The sequence below is a fragment of the Ascaphus truei genome, chromosome 13 (assembly GCF_040206685.1).
Source record: "Ascaphus truei isolate aAscTru1 chromosome 13, aAscTru1.hap1, whole genome shotgun sequence".
Taxonomy (NCBI): domain Eukaryota; kingdom Metazoa; phylum Chordata; class Amphibia; order Anura; family Ascaphidae; genus Ascaphus; species Ascaphus truei.
Genome location: NC_134495.1, coordinates 24,478,080 through 24,502,028, shown reverse-complemented (window position 1 = coordinate 24,502,028; position 23,949 = coordinate 24,478,080). Strand labels below are relative to the sequence as shown.

The following is a 23,949-nucleotide window of genomic DNA, read 5'->3' as shown; positions in this document are numbered from 1 at the left end:
TTTGGACTGAGGGTTGTATTTTCTCTCAGAGTTGGTTACTCTGAGTAATGTGTGGAGATGTGGTTGTCTAGCATCGTTATATTTTTTTGATACCTGTGTTAAAATTGTGGTACCTTTCCCCCTACCCCCCTTTTTCCATTTCTGTATCCCCTTTCCTATGTTTTTCTAAACAACTCAAATAAAAAGTAAGTTACAAACTTATACAGAGGCCCTGCTCCCTTCCCCACTGATTGCCAGGGGAGAGCGTGGGACCACTGTAAAGTTCTTACCTTATCCGTCACGCCGACCTTCTTCTTCAGAGTCGCCAGCATGACACTGCAACGTCACATGGTGTTGCGTTGGCACTGCAACTTGACATCACATGGCGTCACGAAAATGACACCGCGACGTCATGTTACCATGGTAACGCGCCATCACATTGTCATGGCAACGCAACTCCATGTGATGTCGCAACGCTGAAGGACAAGGGGATACACAAACGAGGAGGCGGCACCAAGGTTAGTGCCTATGGGCGGCGGATATGTAAATCCACCACTGGATGCCCTAAGGAGACAATGCCATTGTTTCACAGAAAGATAACCGAGAACATCACAGCCCCTACCTTTGCAGAATAGTTGTTTACGGGCGTACTCGGCTTGAGCACAATGAGGTTTGGTCCGGCATTGGTGTGGACGAGCTGGGACTCGTAGCGATGCTGCAGAGTGTTGGTGACGCTGGATTCGTTTAGACTGATGAGCGTGGTCAGATCCTCCGCATAATCAAACTTAGAGGGATTGGTCTATTGGAATAAAACAACAAACGGTTCAAAAATATATTCCACTTGTTCCAACTATAAACGTGTTCTGCAGATTGTGGGGGTTTTTTATGCTGATCACACTGTGCAATACTTCAATAGCTTTCCATTTCAGCGAGATATTCACATAGAATATTGTTCTTATTTTTACCAAGCAGTTTTACTCCATGAGGCACCTCATTCAAGTGAGTGGGGCTGTAAGAAGACTTGTGCTCGGGGAGGAGTATTATGGGTTAACAACGCTTAGTAAATATAGGCCCTAATGTTGCTTCCTGTTAGACATTTTCTAGCAACAATTTTACATGGCAACACTGGTCACTGCGGCTTTGACAATGGGATTTATACACATTCAAAGATGAAAAGATTTGAGAGATTGAAAGCCCAAGACGACGACCAAAAGTAAGATGGGAGGATGAAACCAGAAAATGTGTTGGATCGACATGTAGAAGGCTGGGGCCATGGCGCCTTCGCCCGTGCGGAGGCTGGTCAGTGAGCGGGCACTTGCCTGGCTGTGGTGGACGGGCCGTGGGGGGGCGTCACTGAGCTGGTTCGCCCTCATTGGGCGAACCGCTCACGTGACAGCCTGTCGCGCCAAGAAATCAGTTTGCGCACACCGCATGGATGCGAACACTGCCTTAAGGCAGTCTGTTCGCTCAGCATGCGGACGCATCCGCGCGGTCTGTGGCACCATGGCCCCAGCCGAAGAGAGGCTGCAACCGCAGTACCTGGGGAGGCCTCATCCAGCAGTGGGGATACAAGGGCTGAAGATATATATATACACACACACACATTTGGTTTGAATGGCCTTTTTTGTCCTTTACCCACTGCATAAACCTCTATCAAGACCAGGATGAGATACGCCTCAATGGAAACCAAACATCTCTGCGTTCAATGTGTAAGAAACGTCAGAAACACGTTTTTATGCTGCTATAGGGGAAACGTCTAATGTGTCTAAAATTCACTTTTTTAGAGGCTTGAAACACACTTCCCATGGTAGCATGTGGTATGTTTAAGATTACATATTGACTACACAGTAGCACAGCTTGTAGATAAATAGCAAGGAAAATGTATTTAAATCTGCCAGAAATTACGTTTTGTATCATATTCACAAGGGCAGGAATGTGTTCTGTCTTTTAGAAGGAAATGAGTAAGATGATTATACATAATGTATATGTATTTTACAGATGCTCAATTTCAGCAAGAAGAAGAATTAAACTCCCACTAAACTCATTTGAATAAAAATAAACAAAACGTAAAAGCAGAAATGTGTTAAAAAAAAAAGTGAAAAAACTGACATAAGCAGCTTTATGATTGTTTTTCAGAAGACAACAGACCTGTCAACTCCTACAGATATAGAGCATCAGCATCCTTATCAAGTTAAATGGAGTCTCAATAATAAATTACGACGTAGAAAACGAGGAGGGCACCAAGGCTTAGTTCAAAAGGAATTTATTTTATCTGTCGCTCTACTGTTAAAACTCTAACGTGGGCCCTCACTCTCTCCCCTCTTGACTATGGTAACCTTCTACTGTCTGGCCTTCCTGCCTCTCACCTGTCTCCTCCTCAAGCAATCCTAAATGCTGCTGCTAGAATCACTTTACTCTCTCCTAAATCTGTCTCAGCACCTCTCCTAAATCAGTCTCTGCATCTCATCTGCTGAAATCCCTCTCCTGGCTTCCAATTAAACACTGTGGGGCTTATGCAGAGAGGTACTGCTTAAATTCGCCACAGGATTGCAATTTATTGGTGTGGTATGCAGGGAACTCCGTAGCGCGGTGTGCAGGAAATGGCTAATTAGGCGAGTTTCACGCCATTCTGAGCCGCGCGGTATTAGCCCACAATACAGCCAACTTTTGTTGGCGGGCAAAATATCAACTAAACGCGCCATTTAGTAGCTCCGATTGGCGCGTTCATGCGCATCGGAGCTACTGGAATCTTGCGTTATTTCGCAGTGGCGAGATCACGCTTCTCGCCACACGTTTGCCGAATTTAAATTGCCCTGCCAAGTTCTCGCCACTATCTGTTTGAAAGCGGACAGTTTTGGCGCAAACCTGCCTAATTATACCTTACCGGACCTCTCTGCATAAGCCCCTGTATCACTTACAAAGCTCTCCTCCCTTTTAAGGCTTTACATTCTTCTGCCCCTCCTTACATCTCAGCCTTAATTTCTCGCTAAAAACCTGCCCGACTCTTGCGTTCTGCTCAAGTATGTCTTCTCTCTGTCCCTTTTGCGTCTAAAGCCCTCTTCCGAATTAAACCTGTCTCACTCACTGCCCCACACCTCTGGAATGCCCTTCCCCTCAATATCCGACTAGCACCCTCTCTATCCACCTTTAGGACCTTTCTTGGCCGCGCCTATAGTGCCGTCAATGGCGACGGCGACACGACGTGATGTCACCCGTCGCCACAGGTGAAAGTTATATTTTGCCGGGCAGCGCGGGTTTCCCGACATTTGTTTGGTTCAAGGGCCGTCACATGAGGCGACAGCCCTTGAAAAATCTAATTTTGCCGGCTACCAGTTTTCGTGACGGCGACGTCGCTCCTTCGCATTGTCGCCGTCGTGCGCACTATAAGCGCACTCGGCGGCAGCATGCGTTTGTTTTCGGGCGACATCGCATCGCCGGCACTATAAGCGTGGCCTTAAACACACCTCCTTAATGAACCATATGGGTAGCTCTACTGGCTGATATTATACATCTCATATGCACTGACCGTGACCCCCTGCAGATGCATTTACCAGAACACATCGTTACATAGTAGATGAGGTTGAAAAAAGACGTACGTCCATCAAGTTCAACCTATAACACCCTCCTACTGTCTCTGTAAGTTCTCCCCACTTACAACTTAGATTGTAAGCTCTTTGGGACAGAGACTCCTTTTCCTATTGTTCCATGCCTGAAGTGATTAATCCCTTTATTATGCCACGTGTATTACTGCTGTAAAGCGGTAGGTACCTGGATGGTGCTACATTAATAAAGATATACATACAGTATATACATATTACAGCCAGAACGGCTGTATTACCCAGCCGAAATGTATATGATGGTTGTAATAAATTCCTCTTTAAGCAAGTCCATGGTGTCCTCATTTTCTACTTGGTATTCGGACTTCCATGGGCTTGAGTGGGAGCACTGTCAACAGTGACAGTATTAAGACATTTTATGCCGTGCCTAGGAGAGAACCTCTTAGTTCCAATAATAAATAACTTCGCTTTTCTCCATCATTGCTCACTCAGAGATGGTATCATCCTCGTAAGCATATGTTTTTGCATTTCTTTGTATTATTTTTGTTTAAAGGAGCCATTTATGCACTTTTTAAATGATTATTTTTAACATATATTTGAAGCAGGGGGTCTCCTGAGCTGAACCCCATTAATTTCAGCTCTGTGGACCCCCGGCTTCCAGAGATACTTACCTCTGAAGGGGGTGCCGGTATCCGGGCAAGGTTTAAAGCTTCCCGCGTCACGCCGGCCAATAGGAAGCCGAACCTGATGATGTCACAGCTTCCTATTGGACAGCACAGGTCGGGGGAGATTTGAAACACCGCCGTTACGCGAAACCCTGCTAGTCGAACGGAGTGGCTACCGGCAACCCCTACAGAGGCATCTCCAGAAACAGGGGGTACCCGGAGCAGAAATGACTGGGGTTCAGCTCCGGAGACCCCCTGATTCAATGCTATGTAACAAAATAAACAAAAATTGCGGGGGGGGGAATGGCCACTTGGATTGCCGCTTTAAAGGATATAAAACCTGGGAAACAAATGCAGCAAATTCCAGCTTCATGGGATGCAACTGACCTTGAATCTGGCACAATTTCAGAGTAACAATAATGCCTTCCACACACAGTGCTGCTGTTCTTTGTTTACATTCCCTTGTATTGAAATGATGCTACACTGCAGGTTCTGCCACATTGTAAGGATATCTATATATATATATATATATATATAAAATCGAATGGTTAGTGCTATCTGCGGTGAATTTGATTGGTCCTCAGCCTCTGGCCAATCAGATTGGTGGGTCTGACGTCACCCAACTGCCACTCTCTTCCCCCTCGGCGTGCCACACACACACACACACACCTCTCTCTCTCTCCCGGCGCTCATCTCTCCCTCCCTCCTGGCGCTCATCTCTCCCTCCCTCCCGGCGCTCATCTCTCCCTCCCTCCCAGCGCTCATCTCTCCCTCCCTCCCGGCGCTCATCTCTCCCTCCCTCCCGGCGCTCATCTCTCCCTCCCTCCCGGCGCTCATCTCTCCCTCCCTTGCGGCGCTCATCTCTCCCTCCCTCCCGGCGCTCATCTCTCACTCCCTCCTGGCGCTCATCTCTCCCTCCCTCCCGGCGCTCATCTCTCCCTCCCTCCCGGCGCTCATCTCTCCCTCCCTCCCGGCGCTCATCTCTCCCCTCCCGGCGCTCATCTCTCCCTCCCGGCGCTCATCTCTCCCTCCCTCCCGGCGCTCCGCTCATCTCTCCCTCCCGGCGCTCCGCTCATCTCTCCCTCCCTCCCGGCGCTCCGCTCATCTCTCCCTCCCGGCGCTCCGCTCATCTCTCCCTCCCGGCGCTCCACTCACCTCTCCCTCCCGGCGCTCCACTCACCTCTCCCTCCCGGCGCTCCCCTCACCTCTCCCTCCCGGCGCTCCGCTCATCTCTCCCTCCCAGCACTCCGCTCATCTCCCTCCCCGGCGGGGGAAAGGTAGTGGCCAGACAGGCTGCAGCTGGCTCGCGGCGCCTAAGATGGCGGCGCCCGGAAGGACCCCCTTCCTCCCTCACGGCGCCTAAGATGGCGGCGCCCGGAAGGACCCCCTTCCTCCCTCACGGCGCCAAGTGAGAAGATGGCGGCGCCCGGAAGTAGAGGTAGGTGTCGCGTGTGTGTCGCTCTAGGTGACGTGTGTGTGTGTGTGTGTCAGTGTGTCAGTGTGTCAGTGTGTCAGTGTGTGTGTGTGTGTGTGTGTGTGTGTGTGTGTGTGTGTGTGTGTGTGTGTGTGTGTGTGTGTGTGTGTGCCTTTCACGCCCCCGCCCCCCCTGCCTTTTACGCCCCCCCTGCCTTTCACGCCCCCCCTGCCTTTCACCCCCCCCCCCTGCCTTTCACCCCCCCCCTGCCTTTCACGCCCCCCCCTGCCTTTCACCCCCCCCCTGCCTTTCACGCCCCCCCCTGCCTTTCACTCCCCCCCCTGCCTTTAACGCCCCCCTCCCTGCCTCCGGGCAACGCCGGGTATATCAGCTAGTCATTAATACAAGTGAATGCAAAGGAACGGCCCTGCTTATATCACCTGGTGCAACACGATTTAGTTCATTAATAATACGGTCACAAAAGTAGCGGGTTCCAAAATAAAAGGATAAGATCTGAAAAATCGCAGGGTTGTCACTACATGAGGGGATTTAAAAGTGTTTGGCAGCACAAGCAGAAGGATTTGGCCATACATTCTGAAAGTACTAGATAAATAACAGCCCCTTGTTTACCTACAGTATGGACCCCCCATCTGCAAATCTTCCAAACGCTCGAAAATAAGAAATAAAATGCTTATCCGAGTAAAAAAAAAGAAATCACCAGAATTGAACCGATGAAAGTTACTACACACATGATAATTCCTATAGTGTCCCATAATGGGTTGATTTACCAGCACTAACAGGGTTAAAATAGCATAATCTCTAGAAATATGGCAAATTACCAAACGGTTGCGAAAGTGCAAGTATAGCAACAGAAAGCGTAACAAGGTTTGGTAATCGGTTACATCAGTAAATAATGTGCTTTTTCTTTTTACTTTGGATACCAAGTCTTGCCCATTTAAAAGTTTGTTTTTTCAATGGCTTACAATTTTGGGCAAGGAGATAAGGGTGAAATTAGGGGGACATCCATGTCGTGCTCTGGCGGATTAAGACCCCCTGGGGCCCCTAGGCACCAAGACTTTGGCGGCCTTTCCTTGAGGTGGCCCTCCTCCTGCAGCATCGTGGCGTTGTTGACATCGGGTCACCATGGCAATGCGACACTGCAGGAGGAGGGCTGCTCCGGAGAAGGGAAGAGACACCTCTCTCTCTCTTAAACACACACAACTTTCCTTGGGTGAGGTCAGGGGACTCTGTAGCTCCCTCCTCCGGTCGGGCGAGAGTTGGATCCCGGCACCGACACGAGCAGGGAGAGTATGGCAGACAGTGACCGCCGGGCTACTGCATGGGGAGCTGGGGAGTCGCACCACATCCTACGGAGGCCCCCTAACCATGGGGTAACCCTAGGCACGTGCTTAGTGTGCCCAATGCGTAAGCCGGCACTGATTGCTATGTCTGACACTTACTCTATGAATATTTTCTTCGTCCACTTCTAAAACCTTGTTTTCTGCATCAATGCGAATCCTCACTCTGCCCTCCGCTAACTCTGGAGTTCCCACATCTGGCTTCAGTTCTGTCGCTGGTAGGAAGAGAAGACATTCTTGTGTTAGAAGTTGACCCGTCAATACAGAGCTCCAGCTCTGGAGGGGTTAAGCCGTCCACCCGAATCTGAAACCTTGAACCCGTATCACACTTACCGAGCGTGAATCCATCTGTGTGAACGTACCAAACTTGCTCCGTTTCATACCACACATCTTCTGGTATCTAAGGTAGAAAGCCATAATGAGGGTTTAAACCAGCAGATGTTGAGTCAAGATGAGACAAGGGAAGGTTGTACAATAAAGCACTCTGGTACAGCCATGCATAATTGAAGGACTGAAGCGTTACATTTTATTTCTGCAGTACTTGGCATGTCTTTTTTCATGAGAATCGCCACTTTTTTGGGGGGGGTGCAGTTTGGGGAGGGAGGGGAGTGGGGTTGGAGGAAGGGGAGTGGGGGGGAGGGAGGAGAGTGGGGGAGAGGGAGGGATGGGAGTGGGGAGAGTGGGGGGGAGAGGGGGCTGGGAGGTGTTTTTTCCCAACAAGAAAATCCATTCAAGTGATTGTGAAATGATTAGAAATGAGGCTGGAATACTAACTGAAAAAGAATAAATGCCATTTCTGCTACATTTCTTTCATTAAAGGTAAAAAGAAAGTGTGGTTTCAATATCAATAATTTTTTCTTTGATTAAGGGCTCTAGCACATTATATCATATTTGGTATTTCTGATTTATTACATCGTCATGGTTCTTGTTTTGCTTGCTTAGATTTTAAGACACCTTGAAAAAGCGCTAAAGTGCGAAACGCGTAGGTCATTTTCTTACCCTTGATGAAATAAATAATTTTTTCTTGGTTTTACCGCTTGATTTGTTTTGCCTTTCGGCTGGTAGCGCACCACACCTGCACGTTTTCTCTGCTTCGATTGTAAGCTCTCAAGACGAGCAGGACCATCATTACCTTCTGTACCTGTCTGTGCTTGTCTGTCCCTACTTGTGTGTCATTCAGTTAATGTAATTGATGTCACTCTGTACCCCTTTCCCCCAATTTACCGCACTGCGGAATATGTTAACGCTTTACAAATAAAGGATAATAATAATAACCATTTTTATTCGGCGCCAAGGTTGATCTATTGTGATGAATGATTAAAGTGATTTGTTTTGTACACACCGTGGTGCCCATGTTTGGAAGGTGCTATACCTCTTCTTCAGAGGGATGCTTGTTTTGTGTATAGGATGCTGCATCTTGGCCTTTACCATGTTCTGCGCTTCAAAGCTCTCTACTAAGTCTGGACTTGAAGTGTACTACTCTTATTAATGATCTGTGTCAAATTACCTTTGGCACTAACACAAGCCAAAAACAACCCTTTTGGAGCTTACCCTCTAGACACCCTTTTACAGAGCACATTGGGGATATCAAGCTTTGATAACCGACAACACATTCTTACCTTTTCTGAGTCTGTGCTTTCTCGTTCCTCTATACTTTGGACCTCCACTTCATTGTCTACGTTGCTGTCCTGCTCCACCCTCTTCTCTTCTGGGATTTCAAGTCTTTCATTCTTCACATCCACATTCTCTTTGGCAACCACGTCTCCCTTACTCTCTGGGATAGCACACTGTGGAATATCCGTGTGTACACTCACTTGCACTTGTCCAACCTCTTCTACCAGAACCTGAAGAGGGGATTTGCAGTTTGAAGGGTTGTCCTCTGCTCTACTCACTTTATCCTCAGTTTTTTCAGTGGGTTTAGGCTCAGGTGCGCTCTGTTTCTTTGTAGGGTTCCTAACAACCTTCAGACCGAGGCTTCTTTTGACCGGTTTTTCTGCCACTTGTCCTGAATGTTTGTCCCCATTGAGTCCATTCATAAAGAGATTATTTTTACCTGCCATTTCTTCTTCTACTGCAAGAATGTTCTCATCCTTGAACACAAACTGCTGGACAAGATTGTTGCTGAGTTTCCCAGGAGACTAGGACAATGATAAGTGAGATAGAGATTAGTTTTTCTGTTGTTTACTGCCTCTGTCTACATCTTCAGCCACATAAACAAAGTCTGGAACGATGTACATATTAGTAACCTTACTTTGTGTGTTCATAAGATTTTGGTACGGTCCTTATTATGTGTGTACGTACTGTAGTGTCGACGAGTATTCTAAAACAAATCTGGGGCAATCACCAACAAGACCCAGGTACATGCTGGGTACATGCTGGGTACATGCTGCAACATTTCTGCAGACAGACTAATGGCCCATCGGATTAACAGCGGGGGTCCCGGGCAGTCCCATTCAAACTAAATGGGACTGCCAGGGACCCCTGCTGTGTTAATCCGATGGGCCATTAGTCTCTGCAGAAATGTCACTGAAATGTTGCAGCATGTACCCAGCATGTACCTGGGTCTTGTTGGTGATAGCCCCAGATTTTCCAAGGCAAGTTTTAGAATACTCGTCGGCGCACCTGTATGTCTTTATTTATATAGCGCCATTAATGTACACAGCGCTTCACAGAGTAATACACGTGACAATCCTATAAATAACAAATAATACATAATGGGAAGAAGTGCTTCAGACATAAAAAGGACACTTAGGAAAAGAAGACCCTGTCCCGAAGAGCTTACAATCTAATTGGTAAGTAGGAAGAACATACAGAGACAGTAGGAAGTTCTTTTTGAGATGCACTATAGTCCACATCATTTGTGCCTCTGTATGGACAATAATGGGAACCAGGACTGGACCAGAATTTCATTATGACATGGAGACGGGTTTGCCAATACTGTCACATTAGTCTGCAGTGCACCGACACACATGCTCCATACGAGGTGGCTACCGTCCAGAATGTCATAATTGATGCATGATGCCCTTGCACAACCAGGACAATGTGGTTAAACGTGATCCAATGAAAACTCGAAGTCATACACTAACAAAGTATTCTATAATATACAAAAATGTTTAAATGTTTAGTCCCTCGTAAGATTGAATGTTATAAATAATTACATTCCTTCAAACATTGCGTAGGCTCCCTACAGGAATTCAACTGCCATAGTTCACTTATTTTTTATTATACAAGAAAAAATATTAATATAATTATTGTTACAATTAGCACTAAAGAGATTTAAACATAGGCACAAATATGTATCAACATGGAGGAAAGTGTGTTTGGATGCCAGTTTAGAGATGGAGGGTTTACTGAGGCAAATGAAAGGGGAAAAGAATGGCATAGAGAAAAAAGCAGACTGTGATACATCTCATTATAATCTGTGCACCATGTAACTCCCCCCAACTCCTCCTACTGACTCTCCCCAAGGTGCAAGCTGGGGCAGAGACGCAGAATGTGATACATCTCATTATAATCTGTGCACCTTGTAACTCCTCCCCCAACTCCTCCTACTGACTCTCCCCAAGGTGCAAGCTGGGGCAGAGACGCAGAATGTGATACATCTCATTATAATCTGTGCACCTTGTAACTCCTCCCCCAACTCCTCCTACTGACTCTCCCCAATGTGCAAGCTGGGGCAGAGACACAGAATGTGATACATCTCATTATAATCTGTGCGCCATGTAACTCCTCCCCAACTCCTCCTACTGACTCTCCCCAACTCCTCCTACTGACTCTCCCCAAGGTGCAGGCTGGGGCAGAGACGCAGAATGTGATACATCTCATTATAATCTGTGCGCCATGTAACTCCCCCCAACTGACTCTCCACAAGGCAAGGTGCAGGCTGGGGCAGACAGGATAAAATTGGAGCAAAACACTGAAGTATAGTGGCAGGATGAAAATGCCTCAGTTTGGTGGCACAATTGCCTTAATACCGACCTCATAGAACCTGGTGGCAGATAGCAGCTTCTTTGCTCTCCTAACCTGCCCATTCTACTATTGTATGTGTATAACAAGTGTTACTGATAGAACCTTGTATCTATATAATTCGTGTGCCCCACATGATTGCTGCTAGAGGCCCGAACAGTTTTTCAGCTTTGCTGTTGACAAATAGATGTTTGTTATTTGATACCAAGAAAATCTGACCATATTTCTACAAAGGCCGATGGTATCTGCTGACCTTCCGCTGCTAGCAACAGCTGCTGTGCCAGGACTAATGGTTCACGACCTCTTTATTCATGTCTTGTAGTTGTTTATTAAATTAACCATTTAAAGACAGAAGGCACTCATTAAAACTTTCAATCTCGTATCCAAGTTTCCCAGCTGAAAAACGATGGCAGAACACCCCACCAGATGTATTCATGCTATTTTAGTCGTCCAGTGCTACTTTTTGCACCAGTTCTGCTGCCAGGAGACTTCAGTTCCCCCAAAATGCATCTGAGTTCAGGGGGGTCTATTTATCCAAGTTTCCCAATGTGCAAAACACAGACAAAAGCAGTGCAAATATACACATCATTTATCAAGCAGTTACTGTGCATTTATCAACATTGCATGGTTAAGCAGTTGTTACAATGTAGTTGGCGAGAGATGAAATCCTGGTCAGTATCAATACAGTTGACTTGGTATACAGGAGCAAGTATAATTACTATAGAGCAGTGGTGCTTAACTCCAGTCCTCAAGACCCTTCAACAGACAAGGTTTTTAGGATCTCTGCTTCAGCACAGGTGGCTCAATCAGTGGCTCAGTCTTTGACCTGTGCTGAAGCTGGGCTATCCTTAAAACCTGAACTGTTTGGGGGTCTCGGGGACAACAGCTGAGCACCCCCTGCTGTAGAGAAGTATTTCTATTAAAAAAAAACTACTTTTGAGCTAGTTTAAAGCCTAAGGTCATATGTCACAAAATGTCACATGAACATTGTCATGTGCTGTGCTAATGGGGCGAGTCATTTAAGGACACGCGGCTCACTATGACAGCTGCGATGCCTGGCAAGAAAATGGGACCGATTACTGTAGCTCTCATGCAATTCCTTTTCTCTTAAATTGGGCCCTCAGTTCTGATATGAACACACAAGGTGACGCATGAAACATTGCCCATTCTGGCTTTGCTTTAGCTTTGAATCCACTTTGTGTGTTCTTGCCCTAGTTTGTAAGAAAGAAAAAAAAAAAACGCCACTATAAAAACCAATGTTGTGTATAAATGCACTTCCCCCTGTTTTACACTTCTTTTGTTATATACAGAGACCTCGAAAACAGAATCGTATCCTATTAATAATAACAGCTGCTGACCCTACACTGCCCAGTCTTAAAGCAGCAGATCAAGCATTTAAAAAAACAAATGTTTTAAAGACATTTTTAATGTTCCTAATGTAGGAAGCATTTCCAAAGTGACAGCCCCTTCCCCTTCTGATAGGCTCTGGCGCCCCGCCCTCTCTCTAGCAGTGCACCAATTGTATCTAGTAACTGCCCAGTCAATCATATCCCAGGTCTACATTGCCCACAATGCTGTGCAAGAACTGAATTAAATAACCCGGAGCAAGCGATCGATTACAGGAGAACGGATCGATCTGCAGCTTAGCTAATCACGTGTCAGTGTGCAGATTGTATTGATGCACATATTGAATGGGAAAATATATATATATATTAAAAAAAAAACGGCAACTTGAACTGCAGCTTTAATACCCTCCAAACATAAATTTAAAAATACCATATGTTGAATAAGGGTTTTACTAATTAATGTAGCAAATAAAAATCCCACTTGTGAGCACATTCACATCTCAGACAGGTCTGCAACCTGTCTTTCCCCATGATCTCTTAGCATACAGTGCTTCTACTGCAGCAAGGGATTCTGGGTAATGGCATGCAAATGAGCGCACCAGGTCACTAATTAGTATTATTTATATGGCTGTGTGACATGGACAAATCATTATCTTGGGGGATAGTAAAGATACTCTGATTTTAGTACACTTTATTTATAACGAACTATGAAAGGCAGCCCGTGAGTAGAGATACACAGCGTCATTATATACTGTTGCATGTTAATTTTCATCAGTATCAATCCCTGCTTTACCTGCTTCAGTGACAGCTCTGGTATTGATGGTATTAGTGGCTGATGGTTTTTCCTTTCTTTTGTTTCCCTGATTATATTTATAGCCAGGGCTGGTTTCTGGCTACCAGTCTGCCCTTTTCCTGGCAATAAGTCCTAGTAAGAGCAGGCCTGCCAGGACTAATCCTGGGTTTTACCCACCCCCTGAGGCTTCAGTGAGTCACAGGGGAGGCGCTGCAACTAGACCTTGTGTCCAATCAGGGACTCAGACCTGGTTCCTGCTTTTCCTGTACTTAAGGGGCTGCACTACCAAATTCAGCAGTTGCCTCTACCCTTGAGAGAGGCCGGTCTTACCCAGAACAGTTGTGCAGGGCTCTGCTAATCTGTGGGCCCCCCCTTAGGGGAGCTGCAGGGGGACTATTCCTCTTACTCCACCAGGGAGTAGGAGAAGAGCAAGGACAGCTATGGGGGCCCTGTACCTGCAGTGATTGTCCAGGGAAACATCCTGAGGGTGAAGGCCCTAAGCTCTGCCTGTTGCTGTATTATCTGCTGTAAGGAATAAAGTGTTCCTGTGTTACTATACCTTCCTGCCTGAGACTGAAATCTATCAGGGGGAGGGAAAAGAAACTCTCCTGCAGAGATTGCTCCCCTCATCCCTGGGGCCTGCAAGAGATGAAGGCGCTGTCACCGTGAGTACGAATCAGTTTATGCCCCAGAAGCCTGTTCTGACATCCCCTACCACCATGCAGGAGACTCAGATCTACTGTGAGCCAGCAGGTATGCACCACCACACTCCATGTAGCAGCAACATCTCCCAGAGGAGGGGAGGGGGGGTATGTGTTACATACTGTATACTGTACCTCCTGGTGAAACCTTCCTGTAGTTTTCTACTTCTACGGTTGTACAACACAAATTGCCACCGATATTATTGGAAATTACACATACCTTCAACGCCTCTGGTAATGGATCGTCTTTAACCTATAGAAAGACAAAGTATTGAATAGCAACAAAAAAGAACATAGAGTATCTTTAACTTCGTTAAAAGTGTATTCCAATTTAAATGCCCACCTTTGTGTACATGTATGTGCAGCAGAGGGTCTCCGGACCCCCTGCTCAGTCAGTGACTGATACACTGATTGAGCCCCCTGTGCTGAAGCAGGGATACCCTGTAAACCTGTCCTTTTGGTGGCCCTGGAGGACTGGTGTTTGCCACCCCTGGTACATTAAGTTACTTAACATCCCGTTAGGACTAATAACAGTATATCTTCAAAGGACAATAACGTTAAACCATGGTTTGTCTAGTAAAGAGCACGACGTTAACTACAGTCTAAGGCTGCGGCCCAGTGAGAACGCACGAGCGCTACGGAGCTTTTTGCAGCGTTCGTGCCCTTGAACCGAGCAATCAGAGGACTTCAGATCACTCGCGACGGGGAGGCGTGGCGGGGGCGCGGCCATGATGTCACTCGGCTGGTTCGCCCTCATTGGCTGAGCCGTGACGTAGCCATCGCTCGGCCGCCGCGCCAAAAGACATATGTCTTGTCTTTTGGAAATGTGGTTGCGCCATCGCGCTTTGAGAGTTGGTGCGCACGCACTGCCTGGGGCCGGCCCCACAGAGGGCCGTCTCTTTGTTCGCGCCTTGCACGCCTGCGCTCTCACTGGAGCCGGAGCCTTACGCCCGTTAGTGATAATGGCATGCAATGATATGCAAATAAAGCTGCATCACCTATTCACTAAGGTCCATTAAGGGTAACTCAGACACTAACCATCCATGTTATACATAAACTTCCCGTTACTCACATCCAGATCCTACACTAGAGCTGTTGTAGGGTCTGGATGGGTGTAGCACCACAGTTAGGCATACGTTAAGTAACACAGCTTCTCAGCTGGCGTTATTTCCCTCTCCTCTCTTTCTCACCTCCACTTAAACCCTTCTTTCAGGGTCTGGACGGGGGTAACACTAAGACACACTTACCATCACGTTATAGGAAGATAACACAACATTATGCTACAATAAGGTGACATTAACCCTAGGCTAATGAGATGTAGTACGGATGTTGTTTTTCAATATAATTAGCTTAGAAGGATACTCTTTAACCTCAGGGAACATCATGTCCGTTCTCATTGTAGGTAATGTCACGTTATGAGCCCAGATTTATCTGAGCTTTGTGCATCTAGTTCTATATAAGTTATTTACTAAAGTAGTCTCCTGGCTGCAAAAACCTGGGCAAAGGTATTCCACAGGAAGCCACTGGCGATCTTTCTGTTATCAACGTGGTGCAATTATTTCGCTCTGGTTTTACCCACGTTTTACAGCCAGGAGGCTTTAGCAAATATCCCTTAGATGTCATTAGATCAACCGCTAACGATGCCGCTCCGGTGCCATAATTGCGCCGAGCACTGTACTGTACTTACCGGTGGCGTGTCCTTGATCTCTTTCTGCTTTGCTTCCTTTTCCGTTTCTCGGACCAGCTGTTTGATGAAGCCGCCGGGAATTACCGAGAACAACGGTGGGGGGGAAGAAACCGCTGGCCCCTTATCTTCTTCCCTAATCTGTTTATGCACAAGCAGGAACCAGGTCAGAAACAGGTGGAGTTCTCACACAGGGTACCACACACACACACACCAGTTGTTTCACACTTGTCCATGCTCAAGATCTGTGTGTGGTGTTGTGTATGGGAAGTGGAGGGGATACTTTGCACAACTATAGATTTGGGGGCTACTTTCTTATTTATCAAGGACACACATCCCTATTGTAATCTATAGCAGGGGTGCGCAAACTGGGGGGGCCGCGGCGGTTACAGAGGCCCTGCGCTCTTCCCCAAGGCATTTCAATTAAATGCCGGGGGACCGCGCGAGACCTCTAACTCACTTACCGTGATTAGGCCGGCTTTGGGTGATGCATTGCCATGGCAACGGGGAGCGATCGTAGGGTTTCCATGACTCCTGACGAAGCTACACGTCTTAGTGAAACGCGTAGAGTCGCTCGTGTTACGTCATCAAAGGACCCCCGATCGCTCCTCTTGCAAAGCTGCACGGTGCTGCATTGCTCGCGCAAGACCCTCCTTCTATTTCGGACATCCATCCGGGTCCCAACAAGCGTTCCGGTTCAGAAGCAGTGTGGGACTGAGAGGTCTGAGACGGAGGCAGCGGGGAGTTACCGATCTGGTGGTATCATCACGTATTATGTGTCTGATATTTTATGACACTATGTAAGTGTTGAATCTTAATTACCTTTATTAAATTGTATATTTTACTGGATTACGCTATGGATACTTTTCTCTCTTGATCCTGACTGACGCTATCCCATGAGTGACACTGCATCACACCACATCAGACCGTTTCTGTTTGGGGTTCCAGCTTCATTACACCAGAGTCAAGCTCAGTGCCACTGATCTCTGAAACGCTCTATTTTGATTGAAACCACATGAGTCTCCACTTGACAGTTTCTACAAGCAGCATTCTGAATTTTGAGAACTATATTTGCACTACTGTATGTCGTGTTTTGATTCTTCCATTACATATTGACACCTGCGCTCCCCTACACCTTGAGACATTCATACACAAATAAGAAGAAGAAAATGGGGGACGTGGCATTGCTGCTTTAAAGAACCAACCCCCATGTTCAGGTTTTCTTTTCACGGACCAGGAATGTGTGCTTCTTCAAAAGAAAGAAAAAACGAAGCTATTGCAAAATATAGAACTAAGTGGATAGCAGAAAGAACAGACGTATTCCAAGAACTGATCTCCATTCGAAGGCGGAAGAAAGGCTTGTTCTGGGAGGCGATGGTTCGTGAGCTATGAATGGATAGAATTAATGATGTGTGCGGAACTAAGTGAATGCAGGTTAATAATGGCTTTGTTATTAAGTAAGGGACTTCAAACCCTTTGTCTCTGTCCCATGTTCCATTTGCTTTGTTCATTTGGAGGCATCAAGTATTCAAAGTAGAAATCCATAATCAGCCCGAAGCGCGATCCATTTATAGAAACAGCTTTTCAAACCCTGCTCTTGTTAGTCTATTTGCCTGTAGGTATACAGTATATATACATATATACAGTATATTGGGGGTTCTGAGGTTTCAATGCTTTTTGCTTCCCTCGTTCTGATAATGCGTTGTAGAATGTCACAGTGGTTTCCAGTGTTTGAGAAACGTCAACATATTTGCAGGGGACATTAAGTAGACATTAATTAAGTTATGATGGGTAAAAAAGAAAGTGACAAAACCCCTCCACCGTACAGTGTGCAGCAAATAAAAATACCACTTGTGAGCACATTCACGTCTCAGACAGGTCTGCAACCCTGTGTTTCCCCACTATCTCTTAGCAAACCGTGCTTCCACTGCAGTCAGGGATTCTGGGTAATGACATGCAACTGAGCACTCCCAGTGAGACACAGGGGACATTAAAAATGTCTGACATTCTGGATTGGTCAACTTGGCCTTAACCATACCTAAGAACCTCTAATTGTTCCCTAACACAAGCAGAAAGTGGCACATGTTTACTAAGCAGTGCTATTTCATCAGACACCTTGTAGCGCAAGTAGACACCTTACAGCCCATTCACTAAAATGCGCAGTAAGGTGACTACCAGAGCGAAAGGTGTCCCCCCTCCCTTTTTCCCATGGATGATAATCAGGTGGCCCCTGGAGCCCAACCACATTCATTTAATTTCCCCTGGTTCCCAAGATACTGTACATATCTGTAACGCTAACACGGGCACGGCCACAGACTTCCATCCCCCTTGTCACGCGGGCCAACAGTAAGCCACCACGGATTGCGCCATGGGGTCCTATTGACCCGCACAACGTGGGAGCTTTAAACGGCCATTTTGTTTCCCCGAACGGGACGGTAACAGCCCTAACTTCACAGGTATATATCTCGGGAAAATGAACTCTGTTCAACTCCTGGGATACTCTGCTTCCCATCGACATGAAGAGGGCAGGGGGGTCACAAATAAAACCGAGCTGGGGGAGGGGGGGAGGGGGTCACAAATAAAATCAGGGTGTGGGGGGGGGGAGACTGCTCCTTTAACACTTCTTAACATCAGCCACAGCACCACTGTTTTTCCGAAGGCACGCGGCAAACCGTAATTTGGGATGGCACGGCCTGGCCAGGTTTGGTTAGGGTTGGCATGCAGGTAGTGAGTCTTCATGCAAGAGACGTGAGACTTTCCTTCTGCTCCCACAGTGCAAGGCGTGATGAGATTGCCATGCTGTTACAGTATCTGGAGGTGCGGTGTCACTTCAGGAGGAGTACACGCAGGGCAAGTGACACATTAGGTTCCACCAGCACTGGACAGACAGGGCGACGGAGATGTGGAGAAAAGAGAGAAGGGACATGGTTAATAAGTGTGAACTAAACACAGATGCTGCAAACGATATCATTTTAACGCCGAAGTTTATATAAAGACATTTTTCTTTCAAAACAAGACAACTCATTCCGCTCCGCACTCGGATATTGCTTAAAAAAACCCCCCCAAAAAAAACCGATTTAATTAAAAGCATTACATTTCTGCTTTTGCCCAAACTTTTGACATTTTATTTCTCAATGTCGACGTGTACCCGCAAACAAAGCATTTTAAAAGCACTCCTGCGGCAGAAGGAAAGTGATTATGACAGATTTTTTGCAGTCGCTTTGTCAGAATTGTATAATTGTTGTGTCAATTGTCTCCCTCCTGAATCCAAGGCAACTGAGTCCCGTTAACAGCTAAAGGAAACCAAAAACAACTAAATGTTCAGTGCTTGCAGCATTAATAAATAATTACCACCCCCCGTTCCCCCCCCCCCCCCCAACCTGTTACTAATCACCCAAAAAGTAATAAAATAAGAAATTACATTGCTCATTGTTCTAAATGACAGGGTCAGTTTTGACCACAAGGCAAACTAAGTGTTCATCAAGATGGCGAAAATTTGGGGGCAGCAAATAAATGGGGATCCCCTTTAGCAGCAGGGCCACCGATAGGGAGGTGGGGGACAGCTGGGATTAGTGCCCCGAGTCAGGGGGCGTGGGCACCATGACAGTGACCCTAACAGATGCCTCACAGAGGGGGTCTGCTGAGGGCTGGTGGAACTGACAGGCAACTCCGTGTACACCCTCTGACAGGCCGTCTCGGACAAACTCCTCCGGCAGGCCTCTAGCAGGCCCCCTCCATTATCCTAAGGCTGCATTCTGCCCCCCTCCCTCTTTTGTGGCCCTCCCTGCCTCACAAGCCCATACTATTACCCCGAGGCCCACACCTCCTCCTCCCTCCTCCATGCACATAACTACCCCCAGGAAACTTAACTGACCCCCCCCCCCCCCCCCGTCCACAATAAGAATGTGCAACAAGCATCATAATCTCCTTTTTAATGTAAATTAAATCTGTAAGTATGCATGGAGAATTTGTATTCATACTAATGCACAATGTTCATTTTTGACAGTTAATTGGGGTGAGGGGGAGGCGCAAGGCTGCAGGTTTTCCTCTGGCACCTAATGCCCGTCCACCAGCCCTGGGTGTAGCAACACCGCTGGTTACACAGGACAGATGCTACAACACCAGAAAGTGAGACCATCCACAGGTCCAGCATGAATAAATATCCATGAACCCACCACTTACTTTGGGCTATACATCGCTCCGGGGCCTGACATGTCAATGATGCGATCACCAACCCCAAATGACATCACCGACCCCACATGACATCACCGACCCCAAATGACATCACCGACTGATCCTTTGTAGAAAATAACTACTTTATAAGCGTTTATTTTATTGATCTGTCCTTCAATGTTTAATACATGTAGAAATTAGTTTAACATGGATCCCTATAGGCTTAAGCTTGCTGCATGGTCACAGCTTTGAGCACAGCCAGGGTTAAGGTGCATACCCAGAAAACCACCCACAGACAGCTGTTTCGACATTGATGGGTCTCATCTGTGCTCAAAGCTGTGACCATGCAGCAAGCTTAAGCCTATAGGGAACCATGTTAAAATGGATATTGAGGCAAAAAGTGACACTGTGTGCTCATTTGCATGTCATTTCCCAGAATCCCTTGCTGCAGTGGAAGTGCTGTATGCTGGGTGATAATGGGGAAAGGCGGGGTTGCAGACCTGCCTAAGACATGCAGATGAGCATACAGCTATATTTGCATATTTGCTTTCCTGTTGAGGGTTTTTGTCACTTTTTTTACTCACCATAACTTAACTCAGTATTATGGTTTACCCTATCCCATAGCCTCTCTTGCATTCCCAGTAAAATCAACCCCACACTGATGAGACCCATCAAGGTCGAAACAGCTGTCTGTGGGTGGTTTTCTGGGTATGCACCTTAACCCTGGCTGTGCTCAAAGCTGTGACCATGCAGCAAGCTTAAGCCTATAGGGAACCATGTTAAAATGGTTATTGAGACAAAAAGTGACACTGTGTGCTCATTTGCATGTCATTTCCCAGAATCCCTTGCTGCAGTGGAAGTGCTGTATGCTGGGTGATAATGGGGAAAGGCGGGGTTGCAGACCTGCCTAAGACATGCAGATGAGCATACAGATATATTTGCATATTTGCTTTCCTGTGGATGTTTTTTGTCACTTTTTTTACTCACCATAACTTAACTCAGTATTATGGTTTTATATATATATATATATATATATATATATATATATATATATATATATATATATATATATGTTCTTCAGTATTCTGTGATACCTTTTTTATTGGACTAACAATTTATGTCATAGGACAAGCTTTCGAGAGTTATCCTCTCTTCTTCAGGTCAAGCAATACCTGAAGAAGAGAGGATAACTCTCGTAAGCTTGTCCTATGACATAAATTGTTAGTCCAATAAAAAAGGTATCACCGAATACTGAAGAACTCATTTATTCTGCACTATCGCAACTGGACTAACACGGCTATTTTCTGCTTTATATATATATATATATATATATATATATATATATATATATATATATATTTTTTTTTTTTTTTTTTATTAAGAAAGGGTGAACATGGGTCTGCAATGACCTGCTTATTATTTGCGTTACGGGTCATTAAACACCTTCAATCCCCTTTTTTGTGTCCCGTGCTGATATCATAATTACTTTGGTTTTCATTATTTATTTATTTTTTTCTTCCTAAATTACATTTTTTTTTATCAAGCACGGAAACTGCATTATACTGTAGGGCATTACACTGTGCTAGAGTGCAGCCATCTGTTTGATCATCTTACTGGTCATATTACAGCAGCAGGATCGGGTTAGACCAGGGCTGGCCAACTCCAGTCCTCAAGTGCCATCAACAGGTCAGGTTTAAAGGAGATTTGTTTAGTTGACAGAGCCACTGATTGAACCACCTGGGCTGAAGTTGGGATATCCTTCAAACCTGACCTGTTGGTGACCCTTGAGGACTGAATTTGGCCAATCCCGGGTTAGACATTAAATACTCATCCAGAATTTAAAGGGAAGAGTGTTGTGAAAGAGGAGAGGGGAGGCAGAGTTCTTACCAAACCCAAAACATAACAAGAACAGGAAAGGGGCATAAATAGCCACATCACCTCAAGCATACTATATCACAATATTAAATGCAGGCTGAAGTCATTATCTGTATGCCTTTATCGTAACCCCTTTGGTGCCTGAACTGCCTGCAACACATTCACTGAAAGCAATACATTGCAAGCCCTTCTGGCAGATAAGGCAGGTTATTGTATGTCTTTATTTATATACCGCCATAAATGTACATAGCGCTTCACAGTAGTAATACTGGTTGTAATCATATAAATAACAAATAGTATAAATAACAGGTCATGGGAATAAGTGCTTCAGACATAAAAGTAACATTAAGGAAGAGGAGTCACTGCTCCGAGGAGCTTACAATCTAACTGGTAGGTAGGGGAACGTATAGAGACAGTAGGAGGGAATTCTAGTAAGTGTGTCTGCAGGGGCCAAGCTTTATGTATCATGTGTCCAGGATTATCCACAGTGCTATTTATATGCTTCTTTAAGCAAATGTGTGTTAAGGTGGATCTTAAAGGTTGATAGAGAGGGTGCTAGTCGGGTATTGAGGGGAAGGGCATTCCAGAGGTGCGGGGCAGAAAGTGAGAAAGGTTTAAGGCGGGAGAGAGCTTTAGATACAAAGGGGGTAGAAAGAAGACATCCTTGAGAAGAACGCAAGAGTCGGGATGGTGCATAGCGAGAAATTAGGGCTGAGCTGTAAGGAGGGGCAGAAGAGTGTAAAGCTTTAAAAGTGAGGAGGAGAATCGAGTGTGAGATACGGGATTTGATCGGAAGCCAGGAGAGGGATATCAGGAGGGGAGACGCTGAGACAGATTTAGGAAAGAGTAGAGTGATTCTGGCAGCAGCGTTTAGGATAGATTGTAGGGGAGACAGGTGAGAGGCAGGAAGGCCGGACAGCAGGAGGTTGCAGTAATCGAGACGGGAGAGAATGAGGGCCAGAGTTTTAGCAGTCGAGTAAACGAGGAAAGGGCGTATCTTTGTGATATTGCAGAGGAAAAAGCGACAAGTTTTAGAAACGTTTTGAATGTGAGAGGAGAATGAGAGAGAGGAATCGAGTGTGACCCCTAGGCAGCGTGCTTGGGCTACTGGGTGAATGATCGTGTTTCCAACAGTAATGTGGAAGGAGGTAGTAGATAATGACGGCCTGAGGGAGATTGCCCGATTACAAGTGACATTTCAGTGGCTACACTTAGCAATAGGACCCCATTGCACTTCACTATAACCTTATACAGTATTTCTAAGGATCACACCTACAGCCTCATTATTGTACTGTACACTGCCAAATACTGACATAAGAAGCTATCTTTATGGACATGGCGAGATCTACAGTAATCCAACTTGATTCCGTAGCCTATACACCTTACAATAAGGACTGCCAAATACTTGTCCCCAGTTAAACGTTACTCGGGGACTACTAGTTTTACACATAATGCATTTTCTATATTTAGGCTATTAAACGAACCACTGCCTTCTCCAGGCGATCGCTCATGTTCTTAAACCAGCAAATCCAGCTCAGGGAGAAAAATTCCCACCCACGCTGGGAAAATGAGCACGATGCAATGTATAGTGATACAGTGTACCCCCTGCTCTCACCCTCCCAAACCTCATTTTAATTATAGGTAGGAGCCCTTCTTTCATTATAAGAGGGCCATACGCAGAATAAATGCCTTATATGGCCAGTAATTGTAGGGTGAACTCAAAGAAGGAATTCGGTATCGCCCTCTTGCTCCCCTGCTCCACCGCTATTTTCTCCCCCATTCCCCTTTATCCTCCCCTCCCCAATTCTCCCTTCTTCCCCATTCTCTATCCCCCCTTTCCTCCCCCCCATTCTCCCTTATCTTCCCCTCCCATTCCCCCTCCCTCCCCCTCATTCTCACTCCTCACCCCATTCTCATCCCCCCTCTTCCCTGTCCCCCCTATTCTCCCTCCCCCCCCCCCCCCCGTCTTCCCCCCATTTTTAGCACTCTACTCCTCAGTTACAGGACACTACCTGGAGCAGGGTGTCCGTCCTGGCAGCAGACACCGGAAGTTCACTGACTGTCGTGGAACAGGATTTTACATTTCTCTGTCTCCCTTTGCAGCTCATGGGATTCATGTCTCCCTAGTTTAGCTGCCTGCTATTTTCCCTGTCCCAGCAGCTAGCTGCATGTGAAAAGGCAACATTATTGTTACATGTTGTTTACACAGCCCTAGTCAGTGTTGGTTGCCTGCAATCTCCTATTCGCCTAGCTGAGAGTGGGCTATTCCTACCCCCCTGTCCTTGCTGACAGTTAGTATAGTCTCACTTCCCTTCTAGTGTGACCCTTGCTCCTCACTTCCTTTTCACCCTGGACTCTGAGTGAGTACCTGCCTGCTATTTGCCCCAGCGAGGCCTTTCTGTTTTACACTGCCTTATCCTTGATACACTGCACTTCAG

At 46.2% G+C, this 23,949-nt stretch overlaps 1 protein-coding gene across 4 annotated transcripts in view; it reads right to left on the bottom strand.

Annotated features, from left to right (window-relative positions):
* MYO18B (myosin XVIIIB) overlaps positions 1–23,949 on the bottom strand; it is a 345,583-nt gene that overhangs the window by 307,756 nt on the left and 13,878 nt on the right. For 3 of the 4 annotated variants that reach the window (XM_075568959.1, XM_075568956.1, XM_075568957.1), the window contains exons 2-8: positions 18,225–18,341; positions 15,467–15,606; positions 14,000–14,032; positions 8,593–9,111; positions 7,307–7,373; positions 7,076–7,188; positions 602–778 (exon numbers count right to left, since the gene is read on the bottom strand). In XM_075568959.1, the coding sequence (XP_075425074.1) occupies positions 602–778; positions 7,076–7,188; positions 7,307–7,373; positions 8,593–9,111; positions 14,000–14,032; positions 15,467–15,606; positions 18,225–18,261 (1,086 nt within the window). In that variant the 5' untranslated portion in view covers positions 18,262–18,341. The remainder of the gene's footprint in view (positions 1–601; positions 779–7,075; positions 7,189–7,306; positions 7,374–8,592; positions 9,112–13,999; positions 14,033–15,466; positions 15,607–18,224; positions 18,342–23,949) is intronic. The other variant, XM_075568958.1, reaches the window with a different exon arrangement.